Below are 21077 nucleotides of genomic sequence, written 5' to 3'. Positions count from 1 at the left end.
TGACACTCTTACTGTAAATGAATCACCTACTTTTGTTTGTCTTCATGGCTAAATTCAGACTACTGGAAAATAACTGGGACTGCTTTAAGACATTTTGTCCATTAGATTGCCTCTTAAATTTCAGAATAGCAATGTAATTTAAAATGACAGGTTACCTTTTGGTTCAACCTAGATGTGATCTCGGAGAGGCAGCAGTGAGTGGTGGCATGAAGTGAGATCTTAAGTCCCTGCCCAGGAATTGAACCTGGGTAGTCTGGATGAAAACCAGGAATCCTGGCCACCACACTTCCTGGCTCTTGCCCCCAGTGAAAAATGCATTTCTCACGGAAGCAAAAACTGTAAAAACAAGTACAAAGTTTATTATTAGAGACATAGCACAGCAACAAGTGGGAGAGCACACAGAGAAAATTTGTTTAGTTCAGATAGAATCAAGGCAGAGATGCACACCCAGAGAGAAAGGGTGTGGGCATCCTCCCTAATGAAGAGGAGCACAGGAAAGAGGCCATTAAATTATTTATATCAGGCGGTTCTTCCCAGTCTTTGTTTACTTTTGGCCAATTATCTGGTTTCTTTTTCCACACCTGACCTCCCCTAGGACCCTACCCAAAATGCGTGCACAACTGTTTTCCAAAATGGATTTCAGCCCAGAGGCCTATGGGACAGCCTTAGCATCACATATTATGCCCCCTCCTTTTTGTCCCCCAAGGAGCCTTTCTGCACATGTGCAATGTCACCCTTGCCCCAAGGATGGGAAATACGTGACCGCTTGATCCTTTACTCAAACAAGTTTAGCCCCTCTCTGTTCCTGCCATGACTGTTATCTTAAGGTGTCCACAGGAGACAAAGCTTGGCTATTTACCCTGTTCCTGTTGTTACTTCCATTTCGGAGAGTTAAACAGGAGACTGATTTTATTTATTTACTTATTATTAGTTATCTATTTTATACATATTAGTGTATATATTCAATCCCAATCTCCCAATTCATCCCCCCCACTCCCCACTTTACCCCCTTGGTGTCCACACGTTTGTTCTCTACATCTGTGTCTCTCTTTCTGCCCTGCAAACCAGTTCATCTGTACCATTTTTCTAGATTCCACATATATGTGTTAATATACGATATTTGATTTTCTCTTTCTGACATACTTCACTCTGTATGACAATCTCTGTGTCCATCCATGTCCCTACAAATGACCCAATTTCATTCCTTTTAATGGCTTAGTAATATTCCATTGTATAAATGTACCACATCTTCTTTATTCATTCGTCTGTCAAGGGGCATTTAGGTTGCTTCCATGTCCTGGCTATTGTAAATAGTGCTGCAATGAACATTGGGGTGCATGTGTCTTTTTGAATTATGGTTTTCTCAGGGTATACGCCCAGTAGTGGGATTGCTGGATCATATGGTAGTTCTATTTTTAGTTTTTTAAGGAACCTCCATACTGTTCTCCGTAGTGGCTGTATCAATTTACATTCCCACCAACAGTGCAAGAGGGTTCCCATTTCTTCACATCCTCTCCAGCATTTGCTGTCTGTAGATTTTTTGATGATGGCCATTCTGACCAGTGTGAGGTGATACCTCATTGTAGTTTTGATTTGCATTTCTCTAATGATTGGTGATGTTGAGCAGCTTTTCATGGGCTTCTGGGCCATCTGTATGTCTTCTTTGGAGAAATGTCTGTTTAGATCTTCTGCACTTTTTTTTATTGGGTTGTTTTGTTTTTTTAATATTGAGCTGCATGAGCTGTTTATATATTTTGGAGATTAATCCTTTGTCCGTTAATTTTTTTGCAAATATTTTCTCCCATTCTGAGGATTGTCTTTTCATCTTGTTTATAGTTTCCTTTGCTGTGCAAAACTTTTAAGTTTCATTAGGTCCCATTTGTTTATTTTTATTTCCATTACTCTAGGAGGTGGGTCAAAAAAGATCTTGCTGTGATTTGTGTCAAAGAGTGTTCTTTGTATGTTTTCCTCTAAGAGTTTGTAGTGTCCAGTCTTACATTTAGGTCTTTAATCCATTTTGAGTTTATTTTTGTGTGTGGTGTTAGGGAGTGTTCTCATTTCATTCTTTTACATGTCGCTGTCCAGTTTTCCCAGCACCACTTACTTAAGACAGTGTTTTCTCCATTGTATATCCTTGTTTCCTTTGTCATAGATTAGTTGACCATAGGTGTGTGGGTTTATCTCTGGGTTTTCTATCCTGTTCCATTGATCTATATTTCTGTTTTTGTGAGGAGGCTGGTTTTAAATGTCTAACCTGGAGCCCATGTATCTCCTCTCTCAGGAGATGTGAACAGGAGACTAGTTGTAAGTGTCCGGCCTGAAGCCCACTTTTTCCTGCGCCATGAAATGTAAACGGGAGGCCAGTTGTAAATGCCTAGTTTAGGGCCCATCTATCTCCTGTCTTAGATGTATATGAAGCCAGGAGTTTATAGCTTAGGTATTGAGAGATAATTATCTGATTTTCAGAGCCAGAATGGCCTTATATGTGCAAAAAACAAAATTATAACACAAATTAGGAGTGAGTCTGTGTCCAAGTTTTATTAAAGTTCTTAGTGAGAGAACCATGAATAAAAAGACCTGATTCCACAAGTGCTTATAGGAAAAAGATATAAATGTACAGATAGCAAAATTAAAATATTGGTAGAGTTGGTACAACGATTGGGGGTTAATTTTTCTTCTAGGCTATGAACTCGTAACACCTCTTTTATTTCTGTAAGTTAACCTCCAACACACAGGAGTGTAAACCATATGAGCCTTTTCTCATATAGATTTATGGATTGCTAAGTAAATATGCTGTGACAACAGTTACCTTCTTCAAGAGTGTCAGATAAGTGTCTACTAGAAAATGCTCTCGCATGATAGAGAAAAAGAGATCTAGCAATGGTTTTTTGTTTTCTAAAATTGGAACAGCTTTCTCTTGTACAGTGTTGCTAACGAATGACCGCGGCATTTAAAACTGACTTTTCCAAGGTAAAGATACACGTACAAGTGACTTGTATGCAAATGACTTTGTATCGTGCAAGAGCTCAGGCCCTGTTGTTTTCTAACTCATCAGTAGTTATTCCTCCAAGCCAGAAATGTCAAACAAGTTTTAGAAAATTTACCAGGTTTACTGAAACTTAAGACTCTATCCTTCAAATTTCCTGCTTATTTTCCTCAAAGCTTGTTACGGAATGAAGACTGGCTGAGAATGAATCAGTAATATTTAGAGTAGTCTAATGTAGTGATCTTCAAACTAAGGAACAGATAGGTATTTTAAGGGAATCAATTTCTAGATACTCGACTTCTCCATGTACCTTTTCCTAAAAATGATCTGTCTGAGAACCTGACTGTGGTTATCATTTCCTAGCTCTCATTTCACAACTGTCCTTACTTTACATGGAATCTTTGCAGCATTGCTCTGAGGTTTGAGAGCATTAAGGAAACGGCTATTTTTTTTTTTTAACTGATGTCAGGAAAGCATTTAATCAAAGCACTTAGATCTGACCTCAGTCATTTTATTAAGAAATGCACTTCCAAAAATCTTTTTTGCCTTTTATGTTAAAAACCTTTAAAAATTATAATGTATTTAAGTTGTTTTCATCAAACATGCATTACTAATAATTTTATTTACAAATCAATCCAGAAAAAAATAACAATTAGAGCAATATGATCAGGGGAAACAAAAAGTTTCAATTTCATACATATTTTTGTTGCAGACATTTTTGGTGATCAGTAAAAGACGTTTAAAGAAAAAGTATATTAAATTTTGTGGGAGAAGTTGAATGGAATTATTATTGTAAGGAAAAAAGTAGTGATATGAAACCTTCAATTGTTAATGAAGAGTTCATGAATTTTAATTGGATGTTGATAGATATCAAATAACTTTGGTATTAAGATTTCATTGCATATATATACAAGCTATTATGAGTTTTATTTGAAAATGTCAATATTTATAATACAGCAGAATTTATAACCTTTATAACTACTTAAACATTTAAAATAATTGTAAAATATTTTAGTAGTCATCTTAAAAATGTGTGAAGGTTTTCCAGTTTTCCAAAGTCTGACTGTCATCTATCTAATGTGCTGGTTGGCCTACAAACATGAACATGCTTTGATGACAATGCAGAATTACTGGCAATGTCTGTTTATGGTTAATCCTCCAACCATTCTTTAAGTTTATATCTTCTATAGACTGGTGAAAAATATCAGTCACGGAAATTCATGTGACTTCTCCAATGTTTCCCCTTAAATCTGAATCTGAATGAAACAAGACAGGACAAAAGACTTTTAGATCTGACATCACTCACCTTTCTGAAACTGCAAATGTTCTATGCAAGAAATTATCAAACAGTGTAATTCTGAGTTTCTAGAGAAGGTTATCTGAATCAGCCTCCCCATTAAGCAGAAAGTGTTTCCTCCTGCCAAGAGGTTTAAACTTCTGTTGCTGTAGTCAGTGCAAAGTGCCCATTTCTGGTGTCGCAGAGAGAATGAAGCTTCCAAAGAGAAGTGAGACAAAGAGCTGAGTTAAGAGAGAAGGGACATTAAATTTCCGTACTGCTGGTTTTGTTAGTAACCAAAGCAGGCTACCAGTGTTAGCAAAGCATATTAGTAGGAATCAAAATATCCATAGGAATTAATTAATGTGGTCTCAACACGTAAAGGTTCTACTGTGACCAAGTTCTTAAGCAAAGACTAAGCTTAATATAAGCACATGTGATATTTTGATTTATAATAAGAAATATATATTTGATCTTCATTCCATTTCTGGCATAGAGCACCTAAAGCTCTTGGTATTTCTTGTGGCAAGAGTCTTAAAGATGTCTTATATTATGTCAGTGAGGTGACTTTTGGAAAGCACCTAAGGATGGGGGTCTAGTTGACAGAGGAGCCAACCTGGTGGTTAGAGGGTTGGAACTTTTAGGCCTACCCCCCTGACCTCCAGGGAGGGGACAGGGGCTGTTGAATAAACTGCCAATGGCCAATGATTTAATCAATCCTATCTAAGCAAAGAAATCTCTATAAAACCCTAAGGCCAGGGTTCAGAGAGTTTCTGAGTTGGTGAACAGGTGAAGATTCTGGGAGAGTGGTGTGCTCAGGAAAGTTTCTTCATTTAGCCTGCATCACCTCACTCTTACCTAGTAGACTGTTTGTTATAGTATGGTATTGTATATGTTGTGTTTCCTTCTAGGCAGAGATGATATTAAAAACTTTTAACCCAATGTTTAATCATCCGTTTGTTGTTTGGTATGGATATCAGAACAGACACAGGTTGTAGGGAGAGAGTGAGAGTGTTAGAACAGAATCCTGGTGGGGACTCCCAGCTATGCCAAACATTTACTCTTTAGTTGCTGGGTCATGGATACGCTTGGGAGAGGAACCAAGACAGCCAATATGGCAGGGGTTGAAAGCGAGCATGTAAGGGACCGTTGAGAAATGGCTAGTTGCCAACTAGCATGGTGGTATTTCCATTTTTAACAACCAATAAGGGTTTTATAGTGTATACTCAGGGAATGTCAGCTCCGTATCTAGTAGCTAACTTTGCCTAAAATTCATGTGAAGTGTCAGCAGGTGGGATAGTGCCCTAGTAGATTCATTGTTCCCAGATGTTATTAACTGAGGGCATATGATATACCTTTACATTCATTATTCTAAATAGAATTATTTGCTTAAACAGCTTTTAAATTATGTAACCATCTTAAACAATCAACTCTACTTTAAAAAGATGAGCTTCTATGGAATGGGGTTAATCAAACTTTCTACCACCTTAACATACCTTGTGGTTATGAAACACTCCCGCAGTAACAGTGTAACTATGGCAGTTCTCAGGGTTTGAGGGTGAGGGCTGTAGTCTTAAACTCCTAGGTGATTGCTACATGCCACTTCTACCCTATTGATCTAGAACAGTAGGAAGAAAAAGCACAAACATACAACTTACGACATTTAGCACTAATTTTTGTACTGTCAATGTTGATTCCCTTTTCCATTAGGACTTTCAAAAGAAAGAAAAAGAATTCTTGGCTAATTTGTCTTTCCCTGATTTTTCATGGAAACCCCTGAACTGGACAGTAGTTAAGCTGCTTGGTTTCACTTGATGTTCATGTCCCTCAGCACAGATTTCGTCATAGCCACACCTGTATCTTATTTAATTTATTTTATTTTTAATTAGTTTTTTTGCATGAATCCCAAAAGAGGTCCTCCTTGCCTCTGTAAAGTAGGAAAGAAGTAGACTATCATATCCATGCATCTTTTCATTTGGTGGAGGTAGGAAGGACCCTATAATCTTTATTATTTTCTTTATTATTTCAAATTTATTATTATTATTATTAGAGTTCTCACACTACTTAAAAAAGTGAAACTCTCCTTCCCTTTTCCAGTCCTCCCATAGAAACGTACATGTAAAATTTTTTCTACTACATATTATTTTAGTCAGTTACAGGAATTATATACTAATAACCATTCTTAACATTGGCACTTTTTCTAGACTGACTTAAATCTTAGCAATAGGATTCTACCTATTTGATTTCTCAGAAAATTTATAACCTTGATCACAAAAATTTAAAACACTAAATAGAAACTTTAACAAGGATTTTAAAATAGAGATTGGAAATGGCTTCTTCATCATCTCTCATAGTGTATGCTACAGCAATTGGATATATACAAAGTTGTTAGAAAATGGCAATCATTAGTTTCAGAGAACACCAGGAACTCAGAGGTGCAGATTCAGTTTTACAGTTCATGTGCTGTGTAACTGATTGGAGAAATTGTAAAACATTTTACGAATTATGAAAAGTACACAAATGTAGTTATTTAAATTTTAAGTTTAATGAGATTTTTAGAATAGGAGACCAGATCCCTGAAGGCAGGATTGTCATGAAAACTTCCCTTATTCTCTGATTTGGAGAAGAGACATATGCCAGCATTTCTAACTTTTGGGCATATGAAGACTTTCTGGAATTTAGAATAATATTGCTTCTTCTTCATTCAACAAGTGATGCTCCTTATTAGAAAGAGGCTTGATCAGTAACTATTTAATTGAGGACTTTTTCAAAAAATTAAAAAAAATTGTAAGATATAGGTTTAGTCAGTATAGAATATTTTGTTCAAAGTCCAAATTATGCCTAGAATTGTACCCTGATTTCACCTTTCATTACTTATACTCTTACCCAGACTCTTTATAGCATCAGTATCAACAGCAAGTAACATTTAAGGGTTTAATGGCCAAATACTCTGGAAAGTACTGCAAGGCACTCAAGGAAAGTAAAAGCAATGATCCGTGTTCTCCGTTCTGTCTAGTAACCCTATATAGTTGGAGATGAAAGAACATAAATATGAAACAGTGATCAACAAAGGACGGAACGTAATGAAGGTAGCCTGTAGGTCAAAAGAAAGTTTGACATGATTTCAAACGATTAGGAAAGTCTTTAGAGAAGAGGTGGCACGTGGGTTTGCCTTGAAGAGTGTCCAAGATTTGGATGAACAGAGAAAAAAGAAGAAAGAGTTTTCAAGAAGGAAGGAGAGTCTCATTCACTGTCGTCTATTATTGACCCCTACAGTGTCCGGATTGAAGTGATGACTGATTAACTACCATTCCATAGAAGTTCATCTTTTTAAAACAATGTTTATTGTTTGAGATGATTATATAAATTAAGAAGTTGGTTAACCAAATTATTTTATATTTTTAAAGGACGATATTGAATGGAAAGGTACATTAAGCTCCCTCAGTTAATCACATCTGGGAACAAATGAATCAAGTACCTGATGACAATACACATGAATTATAGGCAGAGTAACTACTCCTCACACAGTTGATATGTTATGAGTATGTGCTATGAGACCCATACTGGCTGTTAAATATAGAAATACTTCCACACTCATTGGCAATTCATCACCTCTGAAAGTGCTCTCCTCCAGTATCTACCATGCATTACCCAGATTTACCCAGGATTCAGCAACTAAAGAGTTAATGCCTAGCATAGCAGGGGGTCCCCACCAACCATCTCTTCTGGAAATCTGACCCTCCCCTGTCTGTTCTGGTGGATCTATGCCCTTACGAAACAGGTGATTAAATATTGGGCTCTTTTGAATATCCTGGGATATTGAGGATATCCTGGGATACTGAGAGCCTTTTTGCCGTGCTCACAGAGCACTTGGAATCTCCCAGAACCCCTGACCCTGAGGCATCCACTCCCCCCCCCCCCCCCCCTGTCACCTGCCCTCTACCCCCTTTCCCCCTTCTGGAAAGAATCAGTAACACAAGTGATGAACTCTGGAAAATCACTATTTCCAAACCATGTCCCAGGAGCAACAAGGTTGAGGTCCAAGAATTTTGTGGATACTGTGCTGCCCCACATCCTCTTCCTAAATTCAACTGTGAAACCACAAGTTTGGTGTCAGCCCCACAGCAAAACTGTGCTTGTAAAATCCAGTGAGGTCTCAATTTCCTCATCATAGTTCTTTCTCTCTCCTGAGCCTCTCACCCAAATCTACCTTGATCCTGTTTTCCTGATTTTGTGTTAGTTTTGTTTCAGCAACCAATGTAGTTTTTCATACATTCCAAGCACCAGCAACTCTGGGGCTCTGTCACTGAGCACTTGACAGACAGGAGGGGTGACCCTCAGAACTTCCATTTTCTCTAAGTCTTTCCTCTCAAAACATAAATGTGATAAAAATACTGAGTGTCTACATTTTATGGTGGTGTCTTTGCTAGTACATTTCTTTTTTTCAGCCTTTCTTAGATATAATTGACATATAAAATTTTAAGATATTTAAAGTGTACATCGTGGTGATTTATGTATAGATAGATATTCTGAAAGGATTCACCTTATCTAGTTGATGAACACATTCATGACCTCACATATTTATCTCTTTTTCTTGCTGAGAACATTTAAGTTCTACTTTCTTAGCACATTTCAATTACACAATGTTATCGACTGTGGTCACCATGCTTAATGTTAAATCTTCAGACTTTATTCATCTTATAGCTGAAATTTTGTACCCTTTACCAACCTCTTCCTATTTCCTCCACAACTCAGCCCTGGCAACCACTTTCCTACTCTCTGTAGGAAAACAAACAAAAAAGTCACACAAAAAATTTTGACATTTTTTTCCTTTTAGATTCCACATATAAGTGACACCATGCTGTATTTGTCTTTTCTGGCTTATTTCACTTACACAATGCTCTCCAGGTCCATCCATGTTGTCGCAAATGGCAGGATTTCTTTCTTTCTCCTGCTGAATCATATTCCATCGTACATATGTTCAACTTCTCCTTTATCCAAGCAACTAAGGATGGACACTTAGGTTCTTTCCATATCTTGGCTATTGTGAATAATGCTACCATAAATATGGGAGTGCAGATATTTCCTTGATATCGTTTTCATTTTGTTCGTATATGTGCCCAGAAGTGGGGTTGCTGGATCCGATGGTAATCCTATTTTTATTTTTTTGAAGAGCCTCTACGTTGTTTTCCATAGTGACTGCACCAATTTACATTCCCACCAACAGTGCATAAGGGGTTCCCTTTTCTCCACATCCTAACCAACACTTATGTCTTGTCTTTTAGATGACAGCCATTCTAATAGGTGTGAGGTGACATTTCATTGTGGTTTTGATTTGCATTTTTCTGATGATTAGTGGTACTGAGCACATGTTCATGTGCCTGTTGGCCATTGCATGCCTTCTTTGGAAAAATGTCTATTCAGTTTCTCTGTCCATTAAAAATTTTTTTTATTGGAGTATAGTTGATTTACAATGTTGTGTTAGTTTCAGGTGTACAGCAAAGTGAATCAGTTACACATATACATACATCCACTCTTTTTCAGATTTTTTTCCCATATAGGCCATTACAGAGTACTGAGTGGAGTTCTCTTGCTATACACTACTAGGTCCTTATCAGCTATCTATCTTACATATAGTATTGTGTATATGTCAATCCCAATCTTCCAATTTATCCCTCCCCCTCTTACCCCCGGTAACCATAAGTTTGTTTTCTACATCTGTAATTCTATTTCTGTTTTGTAGATAAGTTCATATGTACCCTTTTTTTAGATTCCACATATAAGCGATGTCATATGATATCTGTCATTCTCTGTCTGACTTACTTCACTTAGTATGACAGTCTCTAGGTCCATCCATGTTACTGCACATGGCATTATTCCATTTTTTTTATAGCTGAGTAATATTCCATTGTATATATTTATCACATCTTCTTTATCCTTTCCTCTGTTGATGGACATTTAGGTTGCTTCCATGTCCTGGCTATTGTGAATAGTGCTGCAATGAACATTGGGGTGCATGTATCTTTTCAAATTATGGTTTTCTCCGGATATATGTCCAGGAGTAGGATTGCTGGATGATATGGTAGCTCTATTTTTAGTTTTTTAAAGAACCTCCATACTGATTTCCATAGTGGCTGTACCAGTTTACATTCCCACCAACAGTGTAGGAGGGTTCCATTTTTTCCACACCCGCTCCACCGTTTATTGTTTGTAGATTTTTTGATGATGGCCATTCTGACCGGTGTGAGGTGATAGCTCACTGTCGTTTTGATTTGCATTTCTCTAATAATTAGTGATGTTGCACATCTTTTCATGTGCTTTTTGTCCATCTGTATGGTCACCTAATCTATGACAAAGTAGGCAAGAATATACAATGGAGAAAAGACAGCCTCTTCAATAAGTGGTGCTGGGCATGAAATTAGAACACTCTCTAACACCATACACAAAAATAAACTCCAAGTGGATTAAAGACCTAAATGTAAGGCCGTATACTATAAAACTCTTAGAGGAAAACATAGGCAGAACACTCTTTGACATAAATCGCAGCAAGATCTTTTTTGACCCACCTCCTAGAGTAATGAAAATAAAAACAAAAATAAACTAATGGGACCTAATGAAACCTAAAAGCTTTTGCACAGCAAAGGAAACCATAAACAAAATGAAAAGACAACCCTCAGAATGGGAGAAAATATTTGCAGATGAAGCAACCGACAAGGGATTGATCTGCAAAATATACAAACAGCTCATGCAGCTCAGTATCAAAAAAACAAATAACCCAATCAAACAATGGGCAGAAGATCAAAATAGACATTTCTCCTCTGTCCATTTTTAATTGGATTTTTTGTATTTGGTTGCTTCCAAGTTTTAGCAAATGCAAATAAAGCTGCTATAAACATTTGTGTGCAGGTTTTTGTATGAATGTAATTTTCAACTCATTTGGGTAAATACCAAGGAGCTCTATTGCTGAATCATATGATAAAATTATGTTTAGTCTTGTTTGAAACTGCCAAACTGTTTTCCAAAGCGGCCGTACCATATTGCATTCCCATCAGCAATGAATGAGAGTTTCTGCCGCACCACATCCTCACTAGCATTTGGTGTTGTCAGTATTTTGGATTTTACTCATTCTGGTAGGTGTGTTGTGGTATCTCACTGTTGATTTAATTTGAAGTTCCCTAATTATATCAATATGTAATGCTTTCATACGTTTATTTGACATTTGTATAACTTCTTTGGTAAGATGTTTGTTCATATCTTTTGGCCATTTTTTAATTGGGCTTTTTATTTTCTTATTGTTGAGTTTGAGTTCTTTATATATTTTGGATACCACTCTTTTACTAGATACATGTTTTGCAAATATTTTCCCCCAGTCTGTGGCTTATCTTTCACTTTCTTAATTTTTATACTTTTAGAAGTCTTTGTCTTCTTTGAAAATATCCATGGTGATTTTCACATGTTGTACTCTTGGGTACACAAATTGTTTCCTCTCCCTCCATGTAATTGGGAATATATTTTTGAAACATAATATTTTTTCTTTTACATTTCCAGGCACATAACCTTATCTATATTCTTTCTATCTGTTTTGAGTGGGATGGGGAGATTAGATTACTCCCAAAGGAATGAAAATAGTTCATTTCGTCATTTAGTTCTGACATTTAATTTGGATTTTTGACTTCTCAGCAAGAGAATTGTCTTGGATAACTGGTTCGTTCAAAGGTAAATTTTTTTCTAAATTATTTCATCATATCTTTCAATATGTTATAAGTAAGGCCTGTTAGACTTGATAGTAGAGTTTTTATGTAAGGAAAGGGTGACAGGAAGGTGTAGGTGAGATAGGAATGTCGATTTTATTGGTCTCGGGAGACTGATCGAAGAAAAAGGAAGATGGAGGCAGAGCAAGGAAATCAGATGTCAGGACCCTTGTCCTTTCCCTCCCCTGTGAAAGACAGATTAACTCATGGGGTGAGGATAGGTTAGAAACATGTAGATAAATATGAGAGCACAAGAATATTGGAGAGTAGAGCACGTCTCAAAAGTCCAGGTGGGATAACCCACACCTAACGAGTTACCTACCCATGGAGAAGACCAGACTGTCTACTCAGCTACATAGACCAAAGGATCCAGAAAGCAGTGCATGGATTTAAGGCTTTTTTTCCCTCCTCAACTGACACTCAATTATTTCCCCTTATTACCCAGATGTCATCCTGGGGAAGGGGAGGTTAAGGTGGTGGAACTTCCAACAAAGCACCTAAAGAGATTGAGTCATCCAAGAGACTTTAAATCAGCCCTGACACGGAGTTGAACTTTAAATGGACTGAATATTTAAAAACATTGACACCTGAAAGGAACTCTTTAAACCTGAAGAAACTGAGGTATTGTGAATTGCAAGTTTCAGTTTCATAACGACTTAGTGGATGGGATGGTTAATGGGAAAGATCATTAGAGAAACTTTTTTCTTTACATATCTTTCTATAGGTAACTAAGTACAGTGTAAATTTGCTATCCTACTATATAAATCTCCTTTTTTCCTCCCTATGTTATTCATTAGTCCATTCTTCCATTCACCCATCCCATTGAATTGATTTGTTGAAACTACTAAATAAAATAATACATGTTATGAACCTATCAGAATGTGGGACATGTATACACAATTTGTGTTAGCTACTACTACTACTATTATTATTTGTATAATATTGTCATTATTATTAATTTTCTGCATACCATATAGTCTGTTTCCTATGAGTTACTTCAGAATCTCTAGTAAATACAACTATGGAGGAGATGGCAATGTAGAAAAGTTATCAATTTTTATTTTATCATGTTTAATGAGAAAAACGCCATCAATTAACTTCACTCAAAAAAAACTTTAAAAAATCATATCTGTGAATATAGCCAATATTTTATAGTAACTATAAATGGAGTACAACTTTTAAAAATTGTGAGTCACAATGTTGTAGACCTGAAACTTACATATAATATTGTACATCAACTCTACCTCAATCAAAAAAAAAAAAACTAGCAATATAACACTGGCCAAATTAAAAAAAAATTATACCTGTGAATTTAAGAATATTGTAGACACTATTGCTATTCAAATGAATAAAACTCAGCTTCCGACAAGTAAAGCTTGCATTGTTGTTGGAATAAAGTAAAACATACATTTAAGTTCCATAAAGTGTTAGGTTTGTTACACTAGAAATATGCTTAGGGTTTCAGTTATGGGTTAAAAAGAGGAAGTGCTCAGTTTTAACTGGGCAAGAGGGTCAGGATAAGAATTAAGAGAAGAGGGGAAATTTGGGAACATCTTGAACAGTAGTGAAGTGGCTGAGCGGGGATGGGTATTCCACACAGAGGGAACCGAGTCCACAAAGGCATAGGCAGGAAATAATTTCATGTGCTGATGAGTTGAGAGCATAGAGTGGGACAGGATAGGAGTGTGGCAACAAAGGAGGCTGAATTACTAATCCATTAATCCATTCAGCAGATAGCTCTCTACTGTTTGCCCTGTCAGGCATGGAAGGTGCTGGGGATACAGTGATGGTCTCTGCTTTGATGGACTCACATTCTGAATAATCACAGTCTTCTTCTATGGGAAACGGGGCTTTGTTGAAGGGGGAATGACTTTATTTTTATTGTAGGAAGGTCACTTGGTGGCCGTGTGAAGCAGTGTTTGAAGGGGGCACAAATGAGGATGGACAGACTAGATGATAGACGGACTAGAGGTAGATGATCATTTACTAATTCAAATGAGAGGAGCTGACGCCACTAGAAGCAAGAACAGAAAGAAGTAAGCTTTGATAACTAGCTTGAATCTATTAAGTCTTGGTGACTACTTGGACCTGGGGTGTAAAAGAGAGGGTAAAACTTGAATGGCCCAGAGTTCTCTGACTTGTGTGAAAGGTGATACACTCACTGAGTTTGTTGTCTCACCTGCTTTTCTAGACAAGCTAGAGCCTTGGGTGCTGAGCCTGGGCTGGGACCTGATGCTCTAGGAACTGAGGCTGGAAGGGGTATATTTAGAGTGAGTGGTGGGGGTGGACGGGATTTGGTGAACAGGGGTGGCATAACTTGCCCTTGGGCTGCAGCATGTGAAACTAAATGGGAGTGTTCCAGACGGCTCCAAGCTGTTCAAGGGGACTAAGAAGGGGACCTTTAGCTATGAGGCTATGGGTCTAAGGCAGGCAGTGGAGGAGCTCTCAAGGAAGGCTGTGAAAAAGCCACAGGAAATCCAAAAGAACATCTGCATGTCACCAGCTCTGGTTCTATTCCAGCCTGGGTACCTAATCCCATGAGCTAGTACTGATAACTAAGGGATGAAACAGTATTCCTATGAAAGCTCATTTTTAGTTATTCTTTAGCAATCTGGCTTTGGCTCCCCTTGGTTTCGTCCAAATCCAGTAACTTCCATCACTCATTCTAAACATACCTCCAACCTCAGCTCTGGAAACCTCTCATGGACTTAGATACAGCCATGGAGTATCTGCTCCAACTTTATCACTCACTTGAAGTGGGCAGATGGAATTAAGTGCTCCACAAGGGGTCTTCATAGCAAAAGCTGTGTTTTGGGGGAATTATGGACATACAAAGAAATGTTGGATCATTTTTTTCTATTTTATTATTTTTTCCGCTTTGCATAAGTATGATGAATCCTTTCCAGGTCCAGACATCCCCTATTTCTCAGGGGATGTAAGGTGGTGACCCTGATGATGGCAGCTGCTTGGCCCTACCTTTAGACCTGGTTCTTCTAGATGGCTCACCTCCTCCCAGAAGCAATGATAGCGTAACCAGAAGCTAAACTTCTTTAAAAATTAATTAATCAATTAATTTGTATTTGCTGATGAGTACTAGCAGCACATGAAATCCTGTTTGATGGTGTTTGTTGTCTTTCCTCAACTTCTTAGGACAGACCAATGGTGCATGAAGGAAATTTAAGAAATACAGGGTGAAAGTTAGGTTAAAGTCAGGAAGGGTGACTGATAGATCAATCAGGAAACAATGAGATAAATGTGATGTAGTTTTTCAACCTGTTTTGTAATTAGAAAGAAATAAGGTGTGGGGGCGCGCGCGCACACACACACACACACACACACACACACACACACACACACACACACACACACACACACACACACACACACACACACACGCGATCAGATAGCCTAGGCTGGTAGGTAGAGGGTGGAGAAATTCTTTAGAGGGTGGAGAAATTCTTCAAACTCAGAAATTTACTGTGTGTCTTAATCCTGAGCAAAGCTGAGGAGGGAAAAATAAAAAATAAGATTTGTGGGGAGTATAAAAGCTCAATTTCGGATATGTTGACTTTGATATGATCATGGGTCATGCAGATGGAGAATACAGGTTTAGTTCAAGCTATGAGAGTCCCTGGATGGCAGTGACACAGAATATCTGACCTGTCCTATATAACAACAGGGTTGTGAGAATTAAATAAATATATGTGAATGTACTTTACAAAACTATATAGCATTGTGTACCTCCATTATTTTTATTACTATTTTGAGAATTCCAGCTTATAGCATCATTTCTGTGTTTCTTATAGGCAGATAGAATAGTATTTTTTTTCTCCAGAGAAGTCAATGATTTTTCTATGTTCATCTTACCCCAACTACTTCCCCCCAGCCTCTGTGTAGATGCTGAGGTTTGAGGTTTCTGTAAGCCTCTCTCTGTTGCTTATCTCACTGTGGACCACTGTAAGTGCAGAAATACATTGCAGCATCCTCCAGCTGGGAGTCTGAGATACTGAGATGGAAGGATTTGGCTTCTTTCTGGAAGTTCACAGAGTAGTGACTGTTGGTTGCATTCTGTTGCTTATAAGCTTCTTGGCCAATAATGAAAATCATCTCCCCGCTGGGAGGCTGTTTGTACCACAACAAATAATAATTACTGTCACTAGTGCTATACGTACAGTCCAGGGTCACTGTGTCTGCCTCTTGCACAGACACTTCTGGTTGAGGTTGAGTGACCATTTGGGCCACACTGGATCCTGTGGGAAAGAGGAGAGAAAGGACCACCCTGGGTGTCACAGGAGGGAAAGAGAGCAGGCAGACCAGCCCAAACTGGTTCCCATCTCCACCCACCTTTCTTCTGCTTGATCCAAACTTCAGGTAAAATCCATCAGCTTTCTTGCCTCCAGTAGCTGGGACCCATGAGGAGGTAAGATCCCTGTGTTATTAATCTTTCTTCCTACTTCCCAGTCCTATTGGATGTTAGTAAAAGCAAAACATGTGCCTTCCTTACCGAGATAGGTAAGACCACGACTGCCCACAGCAAACCGGGGCCTGCCGTGCTGGCAGCTCTCTCCTGCAGGGTGACAAAAGCTCTTGTTCTTATCTGAACCTTAGGTATTAGCTGTACTGGGTGACATCACTGCTTCAGAACAGGAACTGGTATGTCAGGTGGGCAGTTGAGTAACTGTTGTCAACTGTGCAAGCAGTGCCCTCTTCAGGTCACAGAAATAATTACTGAGGCAATTCCTATGATTCACTCCTCTACCCAGGAAGAACTTGGTTTAAGGAAATCTGTTCTGTAAGGAATCTGTTTATTCGAGTTTCAGGTTTCTATTTATATTCAATGAAGAGACCTTGATATTTAAAACATACCCTATTTTTCCCTTCATTACTGCTTTTAAAAAATCCTACCTTTTATCATAACTTCTCCAAAGAAACCTTCTGTGACTGTGTTAGAACATACTGATTTTCCCCTTAATATTCTCTTATGAATATATGATGTTTACAAAATAAATTTTAAGCATAATCTTTGGGCTCTATTGAGCACTTATTATGTGCCCAATATTGCCAAGAGCATTGAAGAATTCCGTATACCTGTACGAGGCAAAGTTCTGTTCTCATAGAGACCATAATATATTTGGGGGAGGAAAGATCAGGGCCTGGAAACAATAGCAAATGCTTTAAAAAGGTAAGTCACTATGAATCAATCTTTCAGATTCAGCACAGTGTGACTTTAGGAGAGAAGGAATTCAAGGATTCACTATTAGAGAAGAAACTTTGGAGGAGATAGAGCTTTAAGGTGTGCTTATGGGATAATATGATTTGACCAGACTGATACACACATAAAAGGGAAATTTGGGTGAGCGGAACAACCAGAAAAAAAATTCAAGAGTTTGAAGTGCTTATGGGTCAGTAAGGAGAATAGATGGACTTGAATAGAGGTATATTTTGAGAAGAAGTAGGAATGAGGTTTAAATTATAGAGGGTGAGCAGATTCAGGGACAGGGATAATGAGGAAAGTTGAGACTTGGTAACTAAGGACATGATCACACATCTGCAGAGACTGGAGTTTTGTAAATATGGTCTGTTTCACCATCTTTTGAAAAAATAAGGTGACAGCTTCTAGTTTTCCAATTATGTAATCACTCAAGTACCCCCATGCTCTTTAGCAATCAGCCCAGTAAAGTTCACCTTAAACTTTCTTCTGTTCTTTCTCTATTAAAATTTCAAAGAATTCTCTATTAAAATTCCAAAGAAATTTTCTCTATTAAATTTTGTTCCCCCCCCCAAATGGAGCCTAAAGCAAAGACTCAGGTGAAGATAGTTTATTTAGGATGCGATCTTAAGAAGCAGAAATGAGGAGGTAGATAGCACAGGATTAGGGCTTGATTCTCCCAGGATCTCCGAGAAGCATACAGGATGCTTCTCGGGATTATCTGCTGGGAAGCAAGAAGCTAGTGTACTCATCTGTCCCTTTCCCCTCTGGTTGGTGCTTGCTGGCAGGGATGGTAATACCCCTATACTTTCAGGCTGTGCTTGCCCATGGGCTGAATGAGCTCCCATGGAGTCAGAGAAAGCCCTGGGGTAGGAAGTAAAAATAATGCACAGTGCATGCTTAATGTTGGATGTTATCAGCTTGAGACGAGTCCGAGCGTCCAAGAATTGTCTATCACAGCCATTGATAAATTCAACCCTAGGCATTTGGACGTGACAACAGGCACATGAGATATTTGTTATAGGGCTCTCTTCGCACTACTCAGATGCGTGCTTGTCTTATGTTATTTTCACTGTGTCTCTGAGTCTTCAAGATTGTGGCTGGCTACAGTCCATCTAAAACACTTAATACAGGAGGTTGCATAACCTGAGCTTCAGGCCCCACTCCTTTAATTGGTACCAAGTCTATAACTGATACTCATCTTTTCCCTCCTCCAGTGTACCCTCCAGACTTCCTTATATTGGATACCACTTTGGCGAACTTAGATTCTTGCCTGGTGGGGTGACCCAGACCCTCATTGCTGAGAGGTCTCAATTCTTTGTCACTTTGTCCTTTTTAGGCCTTGTTGCCACAGTTGCCACTTGCTCTTTTTACTGGGCATGGAAATACCCCATGTGAAACGCTTACATTCCAAACATATTTCTTCTTGCTCTCACTGTGTAATAACAATCTGGTACCCCATGATAATTGGGTCAATTATGCCCCCATCTAATAAATCCTATCTTTGTCTGCTGGACCTCTGGCACAAGGAGTTCAACTAGGTCACCTAGTGATCTAGGTGGGGTCATAGCTGCAGGTTCAGTGGGGCCCTTACTGAATCCGCTGGTGGAAGCATTCTTCCTCAGGGAACCAGGACCTCTAAATCCAGCAGAGCCTAGGACTATGAGAAAAGGCAAACACAAATTCTGAAGGTGGGTTACAGGGAGTGACAGGAGAAGAGTCTGTTCTGCTTCCATTTCTTGGTTTCTAAACTTGTGTATTTTAGCTAGGGTGCCACAGCACCATACATCAGACATTGATTTAATGAATATTATCCCTTCCTGGAATAGCATTCCAACCTGGAATAGCATTCCAACACTAATGGTGTTGCCCCTGAGCTCGTTTCTTAGCTGAGCCTTTAACAGGCCATTCCATCATTCTTCTAGGTCACCTGTTCTAGGTACCGTCAACCTAGCTTATCTCTTAAGTCTATTGTAGGACCAGTGGGTTCCCTCCCTGGTTATGCTGTAACAGCTGTTGTGTTCTAAAATGGGTACCTTTTTCTGAGGAGATTCGGTTTTGGACATGGATGGACAAATTAAAAGAACAAGCACCTATGAACAAAATGGAAAAGATTAAGATTCTTGGAGGTAAGAGCTCCCAGGAAAATTATAAAGATCTGGTGGACAGAGGAAATGCTTCAGAAGTCTGACCTGTCACATATACCATATGAAGCTATGAGGGTTACAGATGATAGCAAGTATGAAGACAACTTGTAAAACTGGAAAGCACTACACGTGTCATTTTTACTGTTAAGTTAAGGACTACAAGTCATAGACATTCATCTCTCTGTGTCTCTTATATTCAGATAGGAGGAGGTTTTATTCCAAGGAGAAGTCAATGACTTTCTATATTCCTCTTACCCCGACCACTTCCCCTGACCTCTGCACAGATGCTGAGGTTTGAGGTTTCTGTAAGCCTCTCTCTGCTGCTCGTCTCACTGTGGACCACTGTAAGCGCAGAAATACTTTGCAGCATCCTCCAGCTGGGAGTCTGAGATCCTGAGACGGAAGGATTTGGCTTCTTTCTGGAAGTTCACAGAGTAGCGACTGTTGGTTGCATTCTGTTGCTTATAAGCTTCTTGGCCAATAATGAAAATCATCTCCCCGCTGGGAGGCTGTTTGTACCACAACAAATAATAATTACTGTCACTAGTGCTATACGTACAGTCCAGGGTCACTGTGTCTGCCTCTTGCACAGACACTTCTGGTTGAGGTTGAGTGACCATTTGGGCCACACTGGATCCTGTGGGAAAGAGGAGAGAAAGGACCACACTGGGTGTCACACGAGAGAGAAAGCAGGCAGACCAGCCCAAACTGGTTCCCATCCCCACCCACCTTTCTTCTGCCTGATCCAAACCTCAGCAGAACATATCAGCTTTCACCTGGGCTCTCTGAGGCAATGCATTTACTCTGCTATTCATCTTCTCTCGTTTCACAGCCCCATTAGATAACATTATAAAGAAAGACCTAAACCTTCCTTACCCAGACAGGTGGAGACCAGGACTGCCCGCAGCAAGCTAACAAATATCATGCTTACAGCTCTCCCCTGCAGGCTGAGAAGTTTCCTGCTCTGATCTGGGTTCCCCTCTGTGCTCCGCGGCCCTTGAGCTTCAGAGCAGGAAATGGTATGACAGGTGATGGGTGACTGTCTCACTGACGAAAGTTTTCCCAATACTTTTTGGTCTCGCTTCAGGAACTAGGCTATTGGTTGTAATTTCAGATGAAAGTGAAAATCGTTTTCTGAGTTTTTTTAACTTGTAGGCTGAAAATAGAAAGAAGAGGGAGCTGGCAAATTTATTCTGCTAAGACCTAATCTTGGAGAGAAGAATGGGGACCTGGAATAGTGGGCAGAAGTGGCAGAGTTTTATTTGCAACAGTGGCAAACTCTATAATTTTTCTTTGCATTAAAAAAAATAACAATGACAAAGCAAGTATAATATAAACAATTATGGGTGATAAGAATACACCTGTTATATTAATGTATTCAATTTTTAATAGTTTTACAACTTCTCAAAATAAAGAATGAGAAAAAAGATATATGTTTGTGCCTGAAAAGAGCATGGACTAAACTCAGAGTAAATGGAAGCAGATCATGTAGTGTCTAATTGTGCTTATATTTTCCACGGACACACACAAAAAAGAGACCTATTTTTTTTAAGAAGTTCTGAAATAACTATTGCAGGAGTTCTCATCAGCACCGAATTGCTTCAAACAAGTCATATTAAGAGTTGCTCCCATCACTCTCATTCCATTTTGAAAAAATATTGTGAACAAGGAAAAAAAGACCTACTGTGATTCACCAGAAGTTTGTGTT

At 38.7% G+C, this 21077-nt stretch overlaps 1 long non-coding RNA gene and 1 gene segment (V, D, J or C); one reads left to right on the top strand and one right to left on the bottom strand.

Annotated features, from left to right (window-relative positions):
* LOC113622553 (uncharacterized) overlaps window positions 1-15247 on the top strand; it is a 177406-nt gene extending 162159 nt beyond the window's left edge. Inside the window, exon 7 of the long non-coding RNA XR_003433567.1 lies at window positions 12459-15247. This is a non-coding gene — a long non-coding RNA (uncharacterized LOC113622553). The remainder of the gene's footprint in view (window positions 1-12458) is intronic.
* A 4002-nt stretch (window positions 15248-19249) lies between these two features.
* LOC113622550 (T cell receptor alpha variable 38-1-like) lies at window positions 19250-20729 on the bottom strand. The segment is given in 2 exon segments: window positions 19250-20006; window positions 20246-20729. Coding segments are annotated over 2 exon segments (357 nt in total).
* Window positions 20730-21077: the final 348 nt, after the last annotated feature.

The sequence above is a fragment of the Aethalodelphis obliquidens genome, unplaced genomic scaffold, assembly GCF_003676395.1.
Source record: "Aethalodelphis obliquidens isolate GAN/ISIS:26980383/991018 unplaced genomic scaffold, ASM367639v1 scaffold10, whole genome shotgun sequence".
Taxonomy (NCBI): Eukaryota; Metazoa; Chordata; class Mammalia; order Artiodactyla; family Delphinidae; genus Aethalodelphis; species Aethalodelphis obliquidens.
This window is presented reverse-complemented; position numbering and strand designations above follow the sequence as displayed.